Consider the following 17,588-nt stretch of genomic DNA (forward strand, 5'->3'; position numbering starts at 1 on the left):
TCAATTTGACTGTATGATCTGGTTGAACTGTAAAGTGCCTTGAGATGACATGTGTTGTGAATTTGGCGCTATATAAATAAACTGAATTGAATTGAATTGAATTGTTTGATTAGTCAGTACTGGATTGGTCAGTTCTTGACTGGTCAGTGTTTTCGATTAGTCAGTACTGGATTGGTCAGTGTTTTTGATTAGTCAGTGCTAAATTAGCCAGTGCTTGACTGGTCAGTGTTTTCGATTAGTCAGTGCTAAATTAGCCAGTGCTTGACTGGTCAGTGTTTTCGATTAGTCAGTACTGGATTGGTCAGTGTTTTTGATTAGTCAGTGCTAAATTAGCCAGTGCTTGACTGGTCAGTGTTTTCGATTAGTCAGTACTGGATTAATCAGTGCCTAATTGGTCAGTGTGAGCTATGGTCAGTGTGTAATTTCTCAGCATTGTTATTAGTTATTGCGTGATTGGCCAGTTTGGTGACTGGTTAGTGTGATGGTGCTTGATAAATCTCACCAGGACGATGATCTCGGTGCACTGACTGTAGTTTCCCCGGGGGGCCCAGGTTCCATTAGACTGGCACTCTCTGTAGACCCGGTCTAAGCAAAAATAGAAAGCAACCTGTTTTATTCCTCTCTGTCAGAAGTTATTGTGCTTCAAGTTCTTATTAGGTGACAGTAATAAGTGACGTAACTTTTCCTTCTGTACATTTGATATATTCATTTCTTTAGGTTTCCTGTGTTTTTTTAATTAATAGCTTATTGGTTTATCTTCTAAGTTCTAGATTCTGTTCAGTTGTTGTCTGTGTCATATTTTTGTGAAATATCTAGTTCTCCTTTCTGTTTTATTTGTTGACATCCTTGGTTTTAAGTGTGGAGTTCCATTCCGGGTTATGATCCGAGTTGTGGTTCTCCACTGTGTTCCGTATTTGTGAAGTTTTTGTTCTCCCTGTTCTCACACATCAGTTCCTCACACTAACAGAAACACAGTTTGGTGTTAAACTCCCACACTCCGCACTGACGAATCAACACAGCCGTCTGTGTGCAGCTTCTGTAACCACAGCAACACCTAAACTGTTCCTGACTGGTACCACCCCGGTCCAACCCAGTAGGCAGAGAGGAGGCTGTTCCAAACAGCGATCAGCTGCCTGAATTAACGACCTGCAGAATGAATGAGAACTGAACCAGCAGCCAGAATTTGACCTGACGGTTGCAAAGAGTTTGAGAGTAGAAGAAGATAAGGATGAAGGTAATGATGATGATGATGAAGATGGAGGGATAGAAGAACTCCAGCTGGGTTTTGTGCACACACACACGTGCATGCACAAACACAAAGATGAGTCATTCTCCAAAGCCAGATCAAGAAATAAACCTCTAATTAGACGGGATATTCATGGCCACCCACTCATTAACGCACAGTCATGTTAACTAACACACACACATGGTGTAGCTCCCTGCTGTGCTGATCTGTAAGCAGCCGCCTGGCAGGAAACAAGGATGGGATCCTCCTTGATTGAAGATGTTGGTCAGTGAAACAGCAGAGCAGCATGAAGACTTTCCCCTTACTGGGTTTCAGTCAGGATGAAGAGTTTCTGAGGAACCTCCTGCAGTTGGGCTCAGGTTCTGTTCAAAAGCAGCTGCCCGCTCCTCTGCAGATTAGAGCTCCTCTTCACTCCTAGCAGCAGAAATGTCAGTCGGCCTCTAAAGATGAACTCTTCTATGTTAAACCTGTTAGAAGTTTGAGTTGATTTCTAACTACAGGTAGGAGGAACATGGCCCAGGTCCCGGTCTGTAAATACTTGGGGTTATTTTTGTTTTAAATCATAATGTGCAACTAGCTGACTGGGTAGAGTCAATAAGTGCCTTGCCTCTGCCTTGCTGAAGCCCCTGCAGACTGAGCAGGAGCATTTAGGGAAAAGCAGATACACTCATTGTCCTCTCCTTTCTGTTTCTGAGGGAAAAGACAGGTAGAGCAGCTGACAGTAGTGAGTGGAAGACGAGAGGACAAAAAGAAGAGAGAAATGGCTGCAAATCACTGTAAAGATAAAAGTCAGACCTGCAGGTAAGATAATAGTGGGATATTTTTCTCCGGTTGACCACTAAAAGGTATAGTAAAGGATTTTCATGCATTTTTGAAAAAAAAACCTATTAAGCCTAGCGCCATTCTCCCCGCTTTACAAGCAAAATCAATGGGAACTACTAGACACATCTGCAATCAACAACAATTATTGAAGATTTCCAGAGGACTTCGCCATTGAAATTCACCAGAGCTATAGTGAAACTGACAATGCCCACGTGCATGGCAGTTGGATGCTGGAATACATCCGGTAAAAGTAAAAAAAAAGTTCCTTATCCTGATTCCTGATCCTCCATGGACGGGTTCGTCGTTGGATCGCCAACTTGAAGAGGGAGGGTTTGCCATCGAACTTCTGGCCAGAGAAAAAGCACGTCATTAATCCATTACTTTCTGCTTTGCATAGTGCACTGGTCGTCACCATCATGGATAATAGCGCATTGTGACAAACACCAGATACAGCACTCAGACTTGATCAACAGACGATACCGCACCGTGACGTCACAAACCGGTAGGTGGCAGTAGTGTTCTTTGATAAACATGGATGCCTCCAGTAAAGCTGTTGGGATCCAGAGACTTGCCCTCCAGAGGGCGCCGAGGATCCCTTCCTGTTTTTATGTTTTTTCTGTTGGGATCTGGGGTACTGTTGGGATCTGGAGATCTGCCACCTGTCTCCAGCAGAGAGCGCTATGGGTCTCCTGAGCTGGAGCCTCCTGCACACCTGAGGATCATCAGCCCATCAGGAGACCTCCTACATAAGCAGCAGCCAGACCTGTCTTCAGCGCCGGAGTGTTGACCAGTTTTGGTTAGTGGAACCTGAGCCTCAATCTGAACTAAGAATCTCTGTCTGCTCTAGAGATTAACCTGATCCTAACCAGTCTCTGTCTTCTCTGCTCTTAGGTAACATGATCGAAGTCTGTAGCTCTGGAGGAGCTCATGTCTGGAAACCTACCTACCTGCTCAGAGAAGCCAAACCAGAAGATCCTCAGTCTGAATCTCCAAGTTAGTTCTCAAGGGAGAACTAGGAGAAGAACTCAAGGTCTGAACCTCGCTAGCCTGAAGCTAAGCTCTGCCGCTGTTAAAGCTCTCTGCTGAACCCTCTGTCTCTGGACCCAACTGGTTCCCTCTCTCCACCGCTCAATCTGAACCTCATCAGGTACAAATCTGAATCAAGACTCAGTCAAGACTTCACTCCTACCTGGCTAACCAAACAATCCCTCTCTGCAGATTCTTTGTGAAACCAGTCCCCGACCAGTACCAGAACCAGTGCATTATTTTCTCTGTGTGTGTTTATAGAATAAACAGTTTAACTTTTACTCTGCTTCCTGTGGTGTTCTGCATATGGGTTTAATCACAGAGACCCATCATGACAAAAGCACTTTCAAATAAAAATTACTCTTAATTAAAAACACTTATAATTTATTGAAAAGTATGTAATAATTTCTCACTTAAAGTACTTTCAGGAGTTTGTATTCTGAATGTGACCGAACTTTTCTTTTAAACATGTGCGAGAGCATACACGAGTCCATTTGTCCTCATGCACGCTCTGTTCCAAATTTGCTGTTTGCATCGCTCATACAAGCTTACTTTCAAAAGAAGATTTGCAATTTTTCCACTATGTCAGATTCGCTAAGTGAAAATGAGGACGAGCATGTAGAAAGGCCTTACGTAAACATATCGCCAGAATGATTGACAATTAGGAGGACCCCTTATTTTGATGATCCACCCAGAATAAGAACAATCCTCCACCATACCTTTAATAAGCAGCTGTGTGTTTAGTCTGGTTAAAAGACTTCAAAAAGTTTCCAATTAATCATGTCTTCCAATCTAAGATCCAGCCAAACAGTCTTTTGATTCTGTTCTGATCTTGTTTTACTGCCCTACCAGATTACTTTAATCTGCTTGCATTGTATTTCAATCTCATTACAAAATCAAAAAAATTCTTTGAAGTCATATTTAGGATTGTAAAACTTGGTTAGATGTATACATTAGCGGTCTGGTACTTCTGTAATAATGCATTTTGACTGTGTGTTAAGTTTAGTACTTTTATTTATTTAAAATTATTTGCTGGCCTGACCTTTAAAATGTATTTTGTTTTGTATTGTGTCATTAATACATAGTTTAGAATTTTCATTTTAAATAGTAACTCATTATATTTGGTGAAAATAACCAACTAACTAAACAAGTTACTATTTGAAAGTAGTAACTAGTTACATGCAGCTTTGCTCATCAGTTTCTGTCTTTCACTTTTGTCATTTTGTTTCTGGCTCAGTAGTTTTTTTGAACTTCCTGTTTTATTTTGTTGCACTAATTTCTGTTCTTATTTCAGACTCCTTCACTTCCTGGGATTCTCCTTTAATCAGCCGTCCTGACAATGCTCACCTGTGTCTTGTTGCCAGTTGCCTCACCTATTTCAGCCTCTCTCTCTGCAGACTTCCTCCCTTTGTCAGTTGTGTCAAGCGTTCTACCCTTTGTTCTACCTTGCCTAGCAGCTAAACTAGTTGCTCTACTTGTTTTTTGTCATTTTTATCAGTTTCTCTAAATTATTGTGCAGAAGTGCATTAAAACTTACTGAGTTGAGTCCTCTTTGGTTGCCTCTGACATCCAGTAACTAGAACTACACAGTTCTTTATGAGCATTAGTCTCCATTGCTAACAGTCATTAAAACTGATTTTCTGAAACGTAAAATGATTGGAGCTAGGACTAGGACTCCATGCGGCACATAGAGGACAGAGGTTCTTTACTTCTGGATCTTAGGCTACGTTCACACTGCAGGCCTTGATGCTCAATTCCGATTTTTTTTTTGTGAAGTCCGATTTTTTTCTTTGCGTTGCTGTTCATATTTCCAAATATATGCGATTTGTATGTGATCTCCTATTTGAACTGCAGTCATACAACGCAAGTGTCCCGCATGCGCAGTAGAGGACATGATGACGTCACAGGCCAGCGTGCTCTGTGTTTACGGAAGTAAACATGGATGGTAGTGCCGGCGCGCATCTAGCGATCTTTTCCAACCATAAAAACACAATCTTTTCGCATGGTTAAACATAAATACTGTTCTCCGCATCATCATCCCCCATGGTTGTTTTTCTTGCTGCTTCTGGGTAGCAAGACGCAGAATAGTGACCTTTGCAAGTGACCTAGCGGAAAATCACACGAGAATGTGTACAAAACAACAAAAATGGCACCGGCAACACTTGTGGGTCGTTTTTGTCAGGATCCAGAGGCTTGCCCACCAGAGGGCGCCGTGGATTCATTCCTGGGGAGCTTGGGCTCAGCGTTGACAGCTGTTCCCTATCTGCTCATTAAGCTCTCCCTACTTAAGCTGGAGGGGAGCTCCACTCTGAGCCGGATTGTTTTGGTGCCACCCTGCCTGTCTGACCCTCTGTTTTGCCTGTAAACCTGAACCGGAGCCTGAACCTAACCTGCTTGTCCTCTCTGCCTTCCAGGTAGAATCTTGTTTCTTTTTAACCAATAAATCTTTGGACCTTCCCCTCTGCCTCTGTGTGTGTGTTCTGCATCTGGGCTAGTAATCCTGCTGATCATGACAGTTTTCAGTGAATGCCGGTGATTTTAAAGTAATTTTGAGCGATAAATACCTTTTTTTTGCGATCATTACACTTACTCGGCGGGCAAATGCAATGAAATTTGTACTATACCGACAATAAAAACTACTTGCCCCGGGCGATCGGGCAATAGTTAACATCGAGCCCTGTCTGTCCTTGTTTTTTGTTGTTGCACTTTTATGCTGAAGTTCCTTCCAGGTGGTGTAGAATCAATAGCAGAATTCTACACATCAATACATCAGTTGGTTTCTGAAAGTTGCAAAGTTCTTTTAAATCACTCGGGAAATTATACAGAAATGTACTCATATTAAAACATCAAATGTGTACGTTTCATTACTTAAGTACTTTTAAATGCATGTACTTAAGAATATTTAAGTATTTTCAAAATTGAGTACACCAGGACTTTAACTTGAAGAGATGTTTGACTGAGTAACTATTAGTTGTACAGTCATGGCCAAAAGTTTTGAGAATGATTCAAATGTTTAATATTTACAAAGTCTACTGCTTCAGTTTTTATAACGGCAATTTGCATTTACTCCAGAATGTTATAAAGAGTGATCACTGTAACAGCAATTCATTGCAAAGTCAATATTTGCCTAGAAAATGAACTTTATCCCCCAAAACACATTTCAATGTCATTGCAGCCCTGCCTTAAAAGGAGCAGCTAACATGGTTTCAGTGATTGCTCCATTAACACAGGTGAGGGTGGTGATGAAGACAGGGCTGGAGATCAATCTGTCATGATTAAGTAAGAATGACACCACTGGACACTTTAAAAAGAGGCTGGTGCTTGGCATCATTGTTTCTCTTCTGTGAACCATGGTTATATCTAAAGAATATGTGCAGTCATCATTGCACTGCACACAAATGGCCTAACAGGAAAGAGAATCGCAGCTAGAAAGATTGAACCTCAGTCAACAATCTATCGCATCATCAAGAACTTCAAGGACAGAGGTTCCGTTGTTGCCAAAAAGGCTCCATGGCGCCCAAGAAAGACCAGCAAGCACCAGGACGGTCTCTCAAGTGTTTCAGCTGCAGGCTACCAGCAGTGCAGAGCTTGCTCAGGAATGGCAGCAGGCAGGTGTGAGTGCATATGCACGCACTGTGAGGCGGAGACTCTTGGAGCAAGGCCTGGTCTCAAGGAGGGCAGCAAACATGTCATGACTTTATCTAAAGATCTGACCCACATGCAGAAAACCAAACAGAGAGACCAGGGAAAAGTTTAACAGGTTTTATTGTGAGTTGGTAGAGAGGAGTCCAGTGCTGCTCTGAACACTGTCGAACCAGGAGTTTCCAGAAAAATGTGTCTTTCGTTGAATCCAGTTAGTGTGGGTTGTTCCAGTAATTGACTTGTTCATTGGAGGGCGGACAGGGTTTAACCAGGTTGAGGTGTTTTGTTGAGGAACGGAGGAGCTGACTGCCACTTAGATTTCCTGCGGTACTTGAACGGTTTCTTGTGGAGATGAATCCCCTGCTCAGAGAGAAGCCCAAACAATCCTTGGGGGGAAGTAGATCCGAACCACCAGTTTGAATCCTCAACTCAACTTGCAGCTTAGAAAATCCTTCCAGGGGGAGAAGGTCCAAAACATCCAGTTTGCAGGATGACTTCCCAAAACTGGCAAACACTCTGGCATCGAGGTAGTGGCAGTCAGCAGCTTAAGAGTCCTCCGGTAATGAGGCAACCATCCGCAGGTGTGTGAGGAAGCTAACGAGAAGCAGGCACCACCTGGTGGTGGAGGGAAAACAAACAAAAGCACAAGCCACACAAACTGGATTCCTAACAAAAGAAGCCACTTCTCTCCAGAAAAAATATCAGGGACAAATATTCTGCAAAAGGTGCAGGGAGTGAACTGCTGAGGACTGGGGGAAAGTCATTATCTCTGATGAATCCCCTTTCCGATTGTTTGGGACATATGGAAGACATCTTGTTCGAAGAAGACGAGGTAAGCGCTACCACCAGTCTTGTCTCATGCCAACTGTAACGCATCCTGAAACCATTCATGTGTGGGGTTGCTTCTCAGCCAAGGGAGTCGACTCTCTCACAGTCTTACCTAAAAACACAGCCATGAATAAAGAATGGCACCAGACTGTCCTCCTAAAGCAACTTCTCCCAACCGTCCAAGAGCAGTTTGGTGATGAACAATGCCTTTTCCAACACGATGGAACACCTCACCATAAAGCAAAGGTGATATCTAACTGGCTCAGGGAACAAAACATAGAGATTTTGGGTCCATGGCCTGGAAACTCCTCTGATATTAATCCCATTGAAAACTTGTGCCCAATCATGAAGAGACGGGTGGACAAAGGAAAACCTGGGAATTCTGACAAAATGCAAGCATTGATTTTGCAAGAATGGACTGCTATCAGTCAGGATTTGGTCCAGAAGTTGATTGAGAGCATGCCAGGGAGAATTGCAGAGGTCCTGAAGAAGAGGGGTCACCACTGTAAATATTGACTTGCTGCATTAACTCATTCTAACTGTCATTAAAAGCTTTTGTTACTCATAATATGATTGCAATTGTATTCCTGTATATGGTGACAACATCTGACATACACACATGAAAACCAGAGGGCAGCAGATCGCGTGAAAATATGATATTTGTGTCATTCTCAATGCTTTTGGCCATGAGTGTAGTTGAGTAAGATTTGTCTATATCAGTACTTTAAATCACGCACAACTGTTGAGTACCTCGTCCAACGCTGGTTTGCTGTAAGTTTAATTTACGTCTAATTGTTGAGTCTGCAGGAGCTTTTTAAAACATTTATCTACGCAGAGTTTGCAGCCCTGTACCTCATCACTTCAATATACATGGCATTGTTTGTAGAGCAGATTCTGGGTTATATTAGCTGTTTCTAATAGATGGTGCAGTATTGCTGTCAGGCTGAAGGCGGACACCAGGGACTCAGTGACAATGATGCTCTGTGCAAACATGCGGCTTTGGTTTCTATCCTGCACTGTGAAGGCATACCTTAAAGTTAGCCGTGATACTTTCTATCAGTTTGCTTCTAATCTCTGTGCTGTTATTTTTACACCATCCGAGGGTGATTAGAAGTCAGCCTGCAGCCCTCGCTGTCGGTTCTCCTTATGTGGCTGCGGATCAAACCGCAGCTCTCTGTGGGTGTATTCTGATGATCCCAGTGTTGGGAGTTAGTCATTCATACCAGACTTTTCAATTCATTTCATTTCATTTTTGTTTTTCTGTTCCAGCTCAGCCTGGACGTTTGTTTTCATGTATTTCTCATCCTGAATCTTAACCTGAAGTTTTAACGATTGCAGCAGTTGTTGCTGTGAAATGTGCTGCCATCGTGCTGAGAGCTAAACTTTGGAGGAAATGCTGAAATATATGCAGAGATTACGCCAGTGGTTAGATCAGGGGATTGCTGCAGTCTTTTCATAATCATCTGCAGCCTCCTCTAAAAGCTATTTTACTTGAGAGTTTTATATTTTTCTTTATTTTCCTCTGTGCCTCATTTCTTTAAGTTCAGCTTTTTCATTCCTGCATGTCCTGATCCAGCATTTCAAGCATGGAAGATGGAGAAACTGTTTGCCTAAATGTAGCCAGACCGCTTTGCTTTTAAAAGATATCTGGAGACGATACCCTCTGTTTGACTGACTTAAGAAAAATCAATACTGTATCTGACATCAAAGCAGACAGGCTGCATTAATAAAACATGGATCTGTGTCGGAATGACCTTGGACCTTTTGGGATTTCTTTTAATAGTGGGGACTGTAATGGGGACCAGGAGTCCCATTAACCCCCTAAATAGGATTATTTATTTTGTTTTACGTAGTATTTAAGTTTGAACAAATAGTTGGGTATTTTGAGCTCTTTATTATATTTTTCTTTGGACATTTTTTCATGCATTATTGTGAAGCAGAAGGAATTATTTTTCCTTAGATTTTGTTTCTGTTAGGTTAAAGTACCTACTTTTCCTGGTTTGGCTCCTCAGCAGGGCGTGGCGGAAAAAGGTAGAAGTGCTCCAGGTGCTGCAATGCACTTGGAGCAAACTAGGGTACCCAGACGTCCTCTTTGTCCCGCACGTCCTACTTTTCAGACCTAAAAAAATGTCCGGGGGTAATTTCAAAATCGTCCAAGCCGTGATCTCTGGGGCTGGGGACGGAGCGACCGAACCCGACCCAGAGACGGTAGCCTGGACACTGGCGGCCCAGGTGGGGGGAAGCAAGGGGCCTTTGCTCTGGTCACCCTAGAGCAAACCAAAATGATCAGGAGCGATTTGTTTCACTGTATTGATTTGTATGTATGTAAATATTATTTTGGGTGTATAGTTTATTTTTTTGGTGTAGGTTTGTTTGGTTATTAATTTTGCTTCTTTTTCTAGGCTGCTCAGTGGAGCAGTTGGTAGCACTGCTGCCTTGCAGCAAGAAGGTTCCAGGTTCAATTCCCAGTCCTGGGTCTTTCTGCATAGAGTTTGCATGTTCTCCTTGAGCATGTGTGGGTTCTCTCCGGGTACTCCGGCTTCCTCCCACAGTCCAAAAACATGACTGTTAGGTTAATTTGCTTCTCTAAATTGTCCTCAGGTGTGAGTGTGTGAATGGTTGTTTGTCTCTGTGTTGCCCTGGCGACCTGTCCAGGTTGTACCCCGCCTCTCGCCTGGAGATAGTCACCGGATTCCCTCGCGACCCTGCTTGGGATAAGCATGATGAAAAATGGATGGACGGGCTTCTTTTTCTTAATAGTCCCTTTGATGGTTGCTTGAGTTGGGTATAACATGCTGTTTGTTCTTTTTAGTATAAGAAGGTGTTGGTGTGAACAAGATGGAGTTCAATTAAGTCACCAAAAGGTCAGTTTTGTTTTGCCCCTCAATGAAATATTGGGTCTGCGCTTTGCTGGTTTATCACCTGGAATTGCAAAAATATTACAGTTTGTTTTAATCCCAAGAGTAGCAGGTAGTCTGGGCCCCCAGGGGCCACAGCAGCCCCAGACATACAGGTACCAGCCGTCCCACATAGAAGGAATATACCTGACACAGAGCTAGGTCAGAAGCAAACCCCGCCTCCACACAGGTCAATGCTACAATCTGTGAATATTTGCTGGAGGAAGATAATTCCGTATCCAGTACATCTACCACTTTGCATGAGAACCGTACTGATCTGTCTGAGAAGGGCGTAGAAACACAGACATCAGACAGAAGGCAGGTTTCTCCTCTGATCCGGTAGAATACACTGAATGGAGCTTGGTAACCAGCATACAGCGGATGTGGGTCAGAACAAGACAGCCGATCCCAGAGAAAACTGAAGAGGAAGAAAAATCCTGCAATAAATCCTGATGTTTCATCATGAAGAGGCTGAAGACCGGGCAGCTGAATAAAGGCACCGCAGAGGAGGAGCGAAATGAGGTGAAGCAGGAGAAGGAAGGCTGGCTGACCGATTGACCGAGCAGGAAACATAGACTGAAGGACTTCATTTTTTTTTAAAGTTAATTCAGATTAAAAAAGTTCTAATATATTTATGGAAAGGTTAAAGAAAAAAGTGCGGTTTTATTTTAACAAATATTAAATTATTACATACTGTTGAATAAATGATAAATGTTTTTAGTTAAGAGTAATTTTCATGTGAATGTGCTTTACTGGAGGCATCCATGTTTGTCAAAGAACACTACTGCCACCTACTGGTTAGTGACGTCACGGTGCGGTATCGGCTGTTGATCAAGTCCCAGTGCTGTATCTGGTGTTTGTCACAACGCGCTATTATCCAAGTCATCTTGAAAACATTCTTCTTCCAAATGTTGGATACATATTACGGGTTTTTTCTCTGGCCAGAAGTTCGATGGCAAATCCTCCCTCTTCAAGTTGGCGATCCAACGACCAACCCGTCCGTGGAGGATCAGGAATCAGAAAGGTGGAATAACTCTTTATTTCACTTTTACCCGATGTATTCCAGCATCCAGCTGCCATGCACGTGGGCATTGTCAGTTTCACTATAGCTCTGGTGAATTTCAATGGTGAAGTCCTCTGGAAATCTTCAATAATTGTTGTTGGTTGCAGATGTGTCTAGTAGTTCCCATTGATTTTTCTTTTTTTTTTTCTTTTTTTTTTTATAGTGTCCTGTCTGGAAATGTGCCAATAACAATAATTGTCTCAATGCCAAAAAGAGCCCAACAGATTTTGCTTTCACAAGTGAAGCAGTACGGCTATCGCCACTGTGTTCCGCTTGATTTAGGCATATAAATTGCTTTATAATAATTCATGCAGGGAGTATTACAGATTATCTGGACACTGCAATTTAAATAGAACAGGAAAGGGAAAAAAGAGGAGAAAAGATGAAAGAAAGAGAAGATAAAAGGGAGATAATGATAAAACATCTTCAGTCTGCTTCATTACCTGCAAAGAGATGTAAAAGAACATCACAACCAACGGATATAGTATAAGAGATACAATACAGTAACACCTTGATACTATCACTGAAGTACAAGTAGTATTATTTAATCTGACATGTATACTGTGGTAGCTGAAGATAGGAATATAGGCTTTCTGTATGGAAATGAATCTCTGAGTACCTGGAACCAAGCACCTGTAGTTGTTTGTGAGAGTGCACTTGTGCATGTAAACTTTATCCAAAGGGAAAATGCTCCATAGTGGTTGTGAAGAGCCGAAGACGTGCCCCTCCAGAGCACCGAGACGAGTGGGAACCAAAGCCCCAAAGGCATCCTAAGAGCAAAGGTGCCCAGGAGGGGCCAACCCATGAAATCCGACCCCCCACAAAGGGAGGAAGATAGACAGCCCTGAGGAAAACTCTCAGCCACCGGAGCCCCCAGGAGCCGCGGGCCACCGGTTGATTTTGCTCGTATAGCGGGGATAATGGCGCTAGGCTTACCACACTGTGAGGTCACAAAAAATCTAACAAAATTGGTATCAATCATTATTTTAGCTTCTAGGTCGAGAAGTTTTTACTTTTTTTTTGTAACTTTACAACAGAAACCAGCAGAAATGTAGCTGAAGTCTGCTTTTAAGCGACATCACAAAGCAGATGGAGGGCAGGAAGAACAGTGGAACTGTGTGAAAAAAAGTCTGCTTTGTTCTCTTTGTGTCTGCTCTAATCATTGCAAAAGAGGACAGCTTATTATGGAGTACCAACAGTGTCTTATCTTTATGGTTAAAAAGGTAAAAACCTCACAGAATGATGCTGAAAATAATGGATTTGAAATCCGCATGAGACCAGGAGGAGTGGAGTCTGTTACCGTCTGACAGGACCTGATAGTTAGTAGTTAGTATTTATGGATTTGATTTTTCTGCTGAAAAATTTAGACATTCCAATGAAAATGGATCACATCTAACACATTTACTTTTTAAGATCCTTGAAATTGGATCTAGATCCTAATAATACTGACCCTCGGCAACAATCAACCTTTTACTTCTTGTCATTTAATTCATTCCATCCATCGATGCATCCATCCTTCTATTCCGTCTTTTACTCTCTTGTACTTTGTGGTACAGATACTACTACTACTAATAATAATAATACTGCATGAATATTTTTTTTCTGGCACCTTGTATCATTTAGTAATACTTTCTGGTATTGTGAAGCTCTTTGTTTTAATATGCGGTGTGTATTACTATGTGCTACTATGCATTCCCTAGCTGATACTCTGCAGGTACTTACTGGTGGTGTTGTAGTGGATGCCATTGAATTTTTCCGGACAGGGTCTGGAGATCAGCTCTCCTGCTGCACTACGGGGCCAACAGGTCCCAATGCCGTCCACAGAGAGGTTACAGTACACACCTGCAGACAGGGAATACTATCAGGGTATCCATCTCCCCTCATGACTTCAGAAATACCTATATACTGAAATACTGCTGATAATTCAGGGTAAGATTGAACCAAAGTAATACATGATTAGGTTCCTTTCAGCTTGTCACTAATTGTTAATGGTTCTGTAGCATTTCTTTATGAAAATGCCGATATAAGGAATGAATAAAATAAAAGTTATAATCATAGGAACATCTGAAGTCTACGTTCAGCTCTCGGAGAATGTTGAAGATGTGCTCAAAGAGACGCCACACAGAATTCAGGCGCAAAAAATGGTGTAATATATGAAAAGGAAAATATTTACAACGTTTACAGTTGTTCACAAAAAGTACAAACAAGCCAGTTCAATTTTTCTAAATGAACAAATACAGAATTGGTAATTAAACTGTGGTCTGCAATTTCCACTTCATATAGTCCCACAAAACTGTATTATTGTCCAAAGAGGTTGATTGTGAACCAGGGATTGAATGATATTTAAAGGTAATGGCTGCATGTGGGTTGAGGAAAACGAGCTGCAGTGCCTCCTACCACACTGATGGGAGTTGCAGTCGCTTCTTTCCAGGCTGAGGCACGAGGCCTGTCTCTAGCTCGCCACCCAATATATAGGAACAAGGAAACCTGGCCAGTTCCGGTTTTAGAGAGTCTCACAAGGCTCAAAGATACATCAACCCTCAGTGGTGCTACATACAACAGTGAGCGGCCATACTTATTGAAATCTCACCGAAGTCTCGTGGGAAAAATCTTGCGGCAAATCTCGCCAGATTGCAGACTTAGTGCCTGATGGAGTAAGTTTAGAAATGGGAAATCAAGGATAAGCCTTTAAACAGCTTTGTTACACCTCACTGACTATTCTTAGTGGTTTTAGTGACATTTGATGAATTTCAACTGGTGTTACTTTAGTTTAATAAAGAACATTTCAAATTTCATACACTTCAGTACCTCTGGTTTAATGAGTATAACAACAGTCCTCTAATGCTTCACATCCAAGCCACTAGAGGGCAGTAAGCAAGTAAGCAGATGAAATTTCACAATTAAATTTCTTTGTTTTAGTGGTTTAAAAAAACAAAACTTTACAGACCTGATGAGTTACTGATGGTGAACGTCTGGTTCAGCAACACCAACATCCTGGCTGAGAGACACAAAGGAAGCAACAATCATCCGTTAGCTTTAAGTCTCAACATTAAATATGAAACTACAGACAAATCAATCTGGATCAGGGGAAACGTTAATCACACTGAAGCCTAAATGTAAGCGTGTCAACATGAAATACTGGCCGTAAGGTAGAAGGTAGGAAGGAAGCAGGAAGCAGAAAGCTTCCTATAAGCTAAATTAGCAGAGTCTTCCTGACCACAGACTGTTCTTCAATTTTGTTTGTTGTTGTCAAAATATGTCATAATCAGTTTTTACTAATCCCTTTATTATTTTACTGATAAAAATGTAACTCTCTAAAGTGTCTTACATTATTTAATATAATCAATATTAAGTTGCAGATCCTGAAAAGAGAATAAAAACTCTGACTATGGTCCGAGAAACAACATTAACATATACATGTTAAAATTAAACGATTTCAATGAAACAAAAAACAAGCAGATTATCTCCTTTGGACTGAATGTGCCTCACATCTTTCTTCTTCTCTGTGTGGAGCTGAATTGCACACCTGCCTGTTTGTAATCAAACGCAACAAAACAGGCTTTCATCAGAGGCAACCAGACTTTCACTCAGGTTTCCAAAAAAAGGTTTAGATGTCTTGACACCTAAACACATCTAGTGCGAGCCAATGGAATTGATAAAGACTCCTGGATAGTTGTTATAACCTCTTCGATAAAGCCTGAGTGAATGTCCGGTTGCCATGAACTGGATGACTGGGAATCTGCAGAGGCTCAAGCTCTCAAGTTGGATTCCAGCAGAGCTTATTGTCATCAGGTTTTGGACTTTTGCCTTGGACAGACTTCTCATCACTGTTTCTATGTTCTGAAGTCATTACCAATGTGAGGGTTTTCCTGATCCAGCAAGGATTCCCTTAATTGGAAGAATAGCTGGCTAATTATCGCACTATACGCCACCAGGTGATCAGGGTGTGAATAGCTGTCTGTTAAAATGACAGATGGCTTTCAATAGCAGAAAATATTCAGGTAAATTGACCCTATCTCTCATAGGAGCACATAGGAGCTAAATAGTTTCCCACAATCCTTTGCATAACAGAACGTAAAGCACAGCCCAACTCGTGGATTTAAAGTACATTATTTCTCCGCATGTATTCTGTGTGACATGCTAATCTGAACGCCTTCACATCTTTTGCTTTTTATAATGAACATTATCCATTCCGCACATCTGTGCACTTTTTTGTAGCTCTTTTCTGGAAGGCGGCAGTTCCAGTTTTGACTCAGATCATGTACGTCTCGGTGGCATAATGATGTCTGAAAGACGACGATCTGGATTTAGCATGAATGTCCAAAGCTCCTTACCTACCCATGAGAGCTTCCATACTTTTGACCCAAAGAAAGGAGAAGGAAGAAAAGCTAGAAAATACAATTTACTCAATTTGGAATCAGGCAGATTTAGATGGAACCAGAGAGGAAGTTACCTGTCAAGTTGGTGGATGCTAGGATCAGCGTCTCACAGGTTAGTTCCACCGAAGAAACTCGTCCACTCAGCAGGAAACACATACAGACCACCTGTAAGCAGAAACACATCAGTTCAGAGTTAACCAGAGTGGAAAACAGGTTCTAACCAGATCAGAGACCTTCGCAGACAGTTTACTAGCCAGAGCTTTAAATGGATCTAAGGTGAAATCTGTAGAGGAGTTAGTTACTCATCAAACATGGTCTAGATCAGACGTCTACAACAGGGGGTCCACAGAGGTACTGCAGGTTGCGAAAGTTTTGGTTGATTAGACAATTTTTGAAATTCCCCCCAGCAATTTTTTCCACTAATTGAAATTTCTTTAAATCCACATTAACATGAATTCAACACACTGTAGTAAACAGATAAATGGAGGCAGAAGATGTCTTTCAGTCATCAATGCTCACATTCAGCGACACACAGGAGCTCTTTCAAGCAGGGCACCGTTTCATTCACAACACCTGTCCCATCAACCAGGAATCAGAAATACTTTAATAATCCCAGGGAGAAATTAATCTCATTACATTACTCCATCTGTAATAGAGTGACTATAGTAGGCTTGTCCCGATCCGATCCACGTATCGGATCGGGACGCCGATATTGGCAAAAAAATGCGTATCAGCAAAGCATGTAAAAGGCCGATCCAGACTGCCGATCCAGTTTTAAAAAAAAAATCCGGTCCGTATTTCCAGTTTCGCCGATTGAAACGATCCATTCCACTATTTTGCGCCAGTGTTCCCCTGTTTTGCATTTTTATTAAAACTTACAGTAATACTTGCACCTTTAACTATTTACGGTTTTACTGTTCACTGTGCAATTTCAGATTGCTATTCGTAATTTTGTCCAGTTTGTGTTTATCTCTTAATAAACAGGCAAGTTTGTTGTTACCAAGCATTGTGTTTTATTCAATCTCACCTAATTCAGCTGGCTAGATGTTATCAAGAGTACTAAAACCCTTTTTAACATGAGTCTTACAACTAAGGCTAAATACTTTAACTTAAACTTAAATACATGCTCGGATAGGCTGGTATCGGCCAGTATCAGTATCGGATCGGAAGTGCAAAAACCTGGATCGGGACATCTCTAGACTATAGGTTTGATATAACACAATTTCATGCAATATATATAATTAGGGGGTCCCCGCTTCATCTCGCCATCAGTTTGGGGGTCCTTGGATTGGAAAACGTTGAAGACCCCTGGTCAAGATGGTGCCCTAAACCATAGATTCTGAGGATCCAGACGTTCATCGGTTTTAAATTTGAGCCTGATCTGCTTCTGTCTCCTTGAACCCCAGTGGGCCTCAGCAGATGGCCGCTCACACTGAGCCTGGTTCTGCTGGAGGTTTCTTCCTGTTAAAAGGGAGTTTTTCCTCTCCACTCTCGCTACAAACATGATTGGTGCGAGGGATTGCTGAAGAGTCAATGAGTCGATGCAATCAACTGGTTTTACTTAGATAGAAAACTTTGAATCATTTTGACTGGATGATCTGCTTGAATTGTCTCTTTAAAGTGCCTTAAGATGACGTGTTGTGAATTGGCGCTATATAAATAAACTGAATTGAAATCTACAGAGA

General features: G+C 41.8%; 1 protein-coding gene across 1 annotated transcript in view; it reads right to left on the bottom strand.

Moving 5' to 3' along the window:
- The window catches only part of crhr1 (corticotropin releasing hormone receptor 1), an 80,788-nt gene that overhangs the window by 36,008 nt on the left and 27,192 nt on the right, over positions 1–17,588 (bottom strand). The window contains exons 2-5 of the mRNA XM_038282252.1: positions 15,978–16,068; positions 14,472–14,522; positions 13,247–13,366; positions 503–585 (exon numbers count right to left, since the gene is read on the bottom strand). Of these exons, the coding sequence (XP_038138180.1) occupies positions 503–585; positions 13,247–13,366; positions 14,472–14,522; positions 15,978–16,068 (345 nt within the window). The remainder of the gene's footprint in view (positions 1–502; positions 586–13,246; positions 13,367–14,471; positions 14,523–15,977; positions 16,069–17,588) is intronic.

The sequence above is a fragment of the Cyprinodon tularosa genome, unplaced genomic scaffold (assembly GCF_016077235.1).
Source record: "Cyprinodon tularosa strain WSP-4 unplaced genomic scaffold, ASM1607723v1 ctg104, whole genome shotgun sequence".
In the NCBI taxonomy this organism is placed as follows: domain Eukaryota; kingdom Metazoa; phylum Chordata; class Actinopteri; order Cyprinodontiformes; family Cyprinodontidae; genus Cyprinodon; species Cyprinodon tularosa.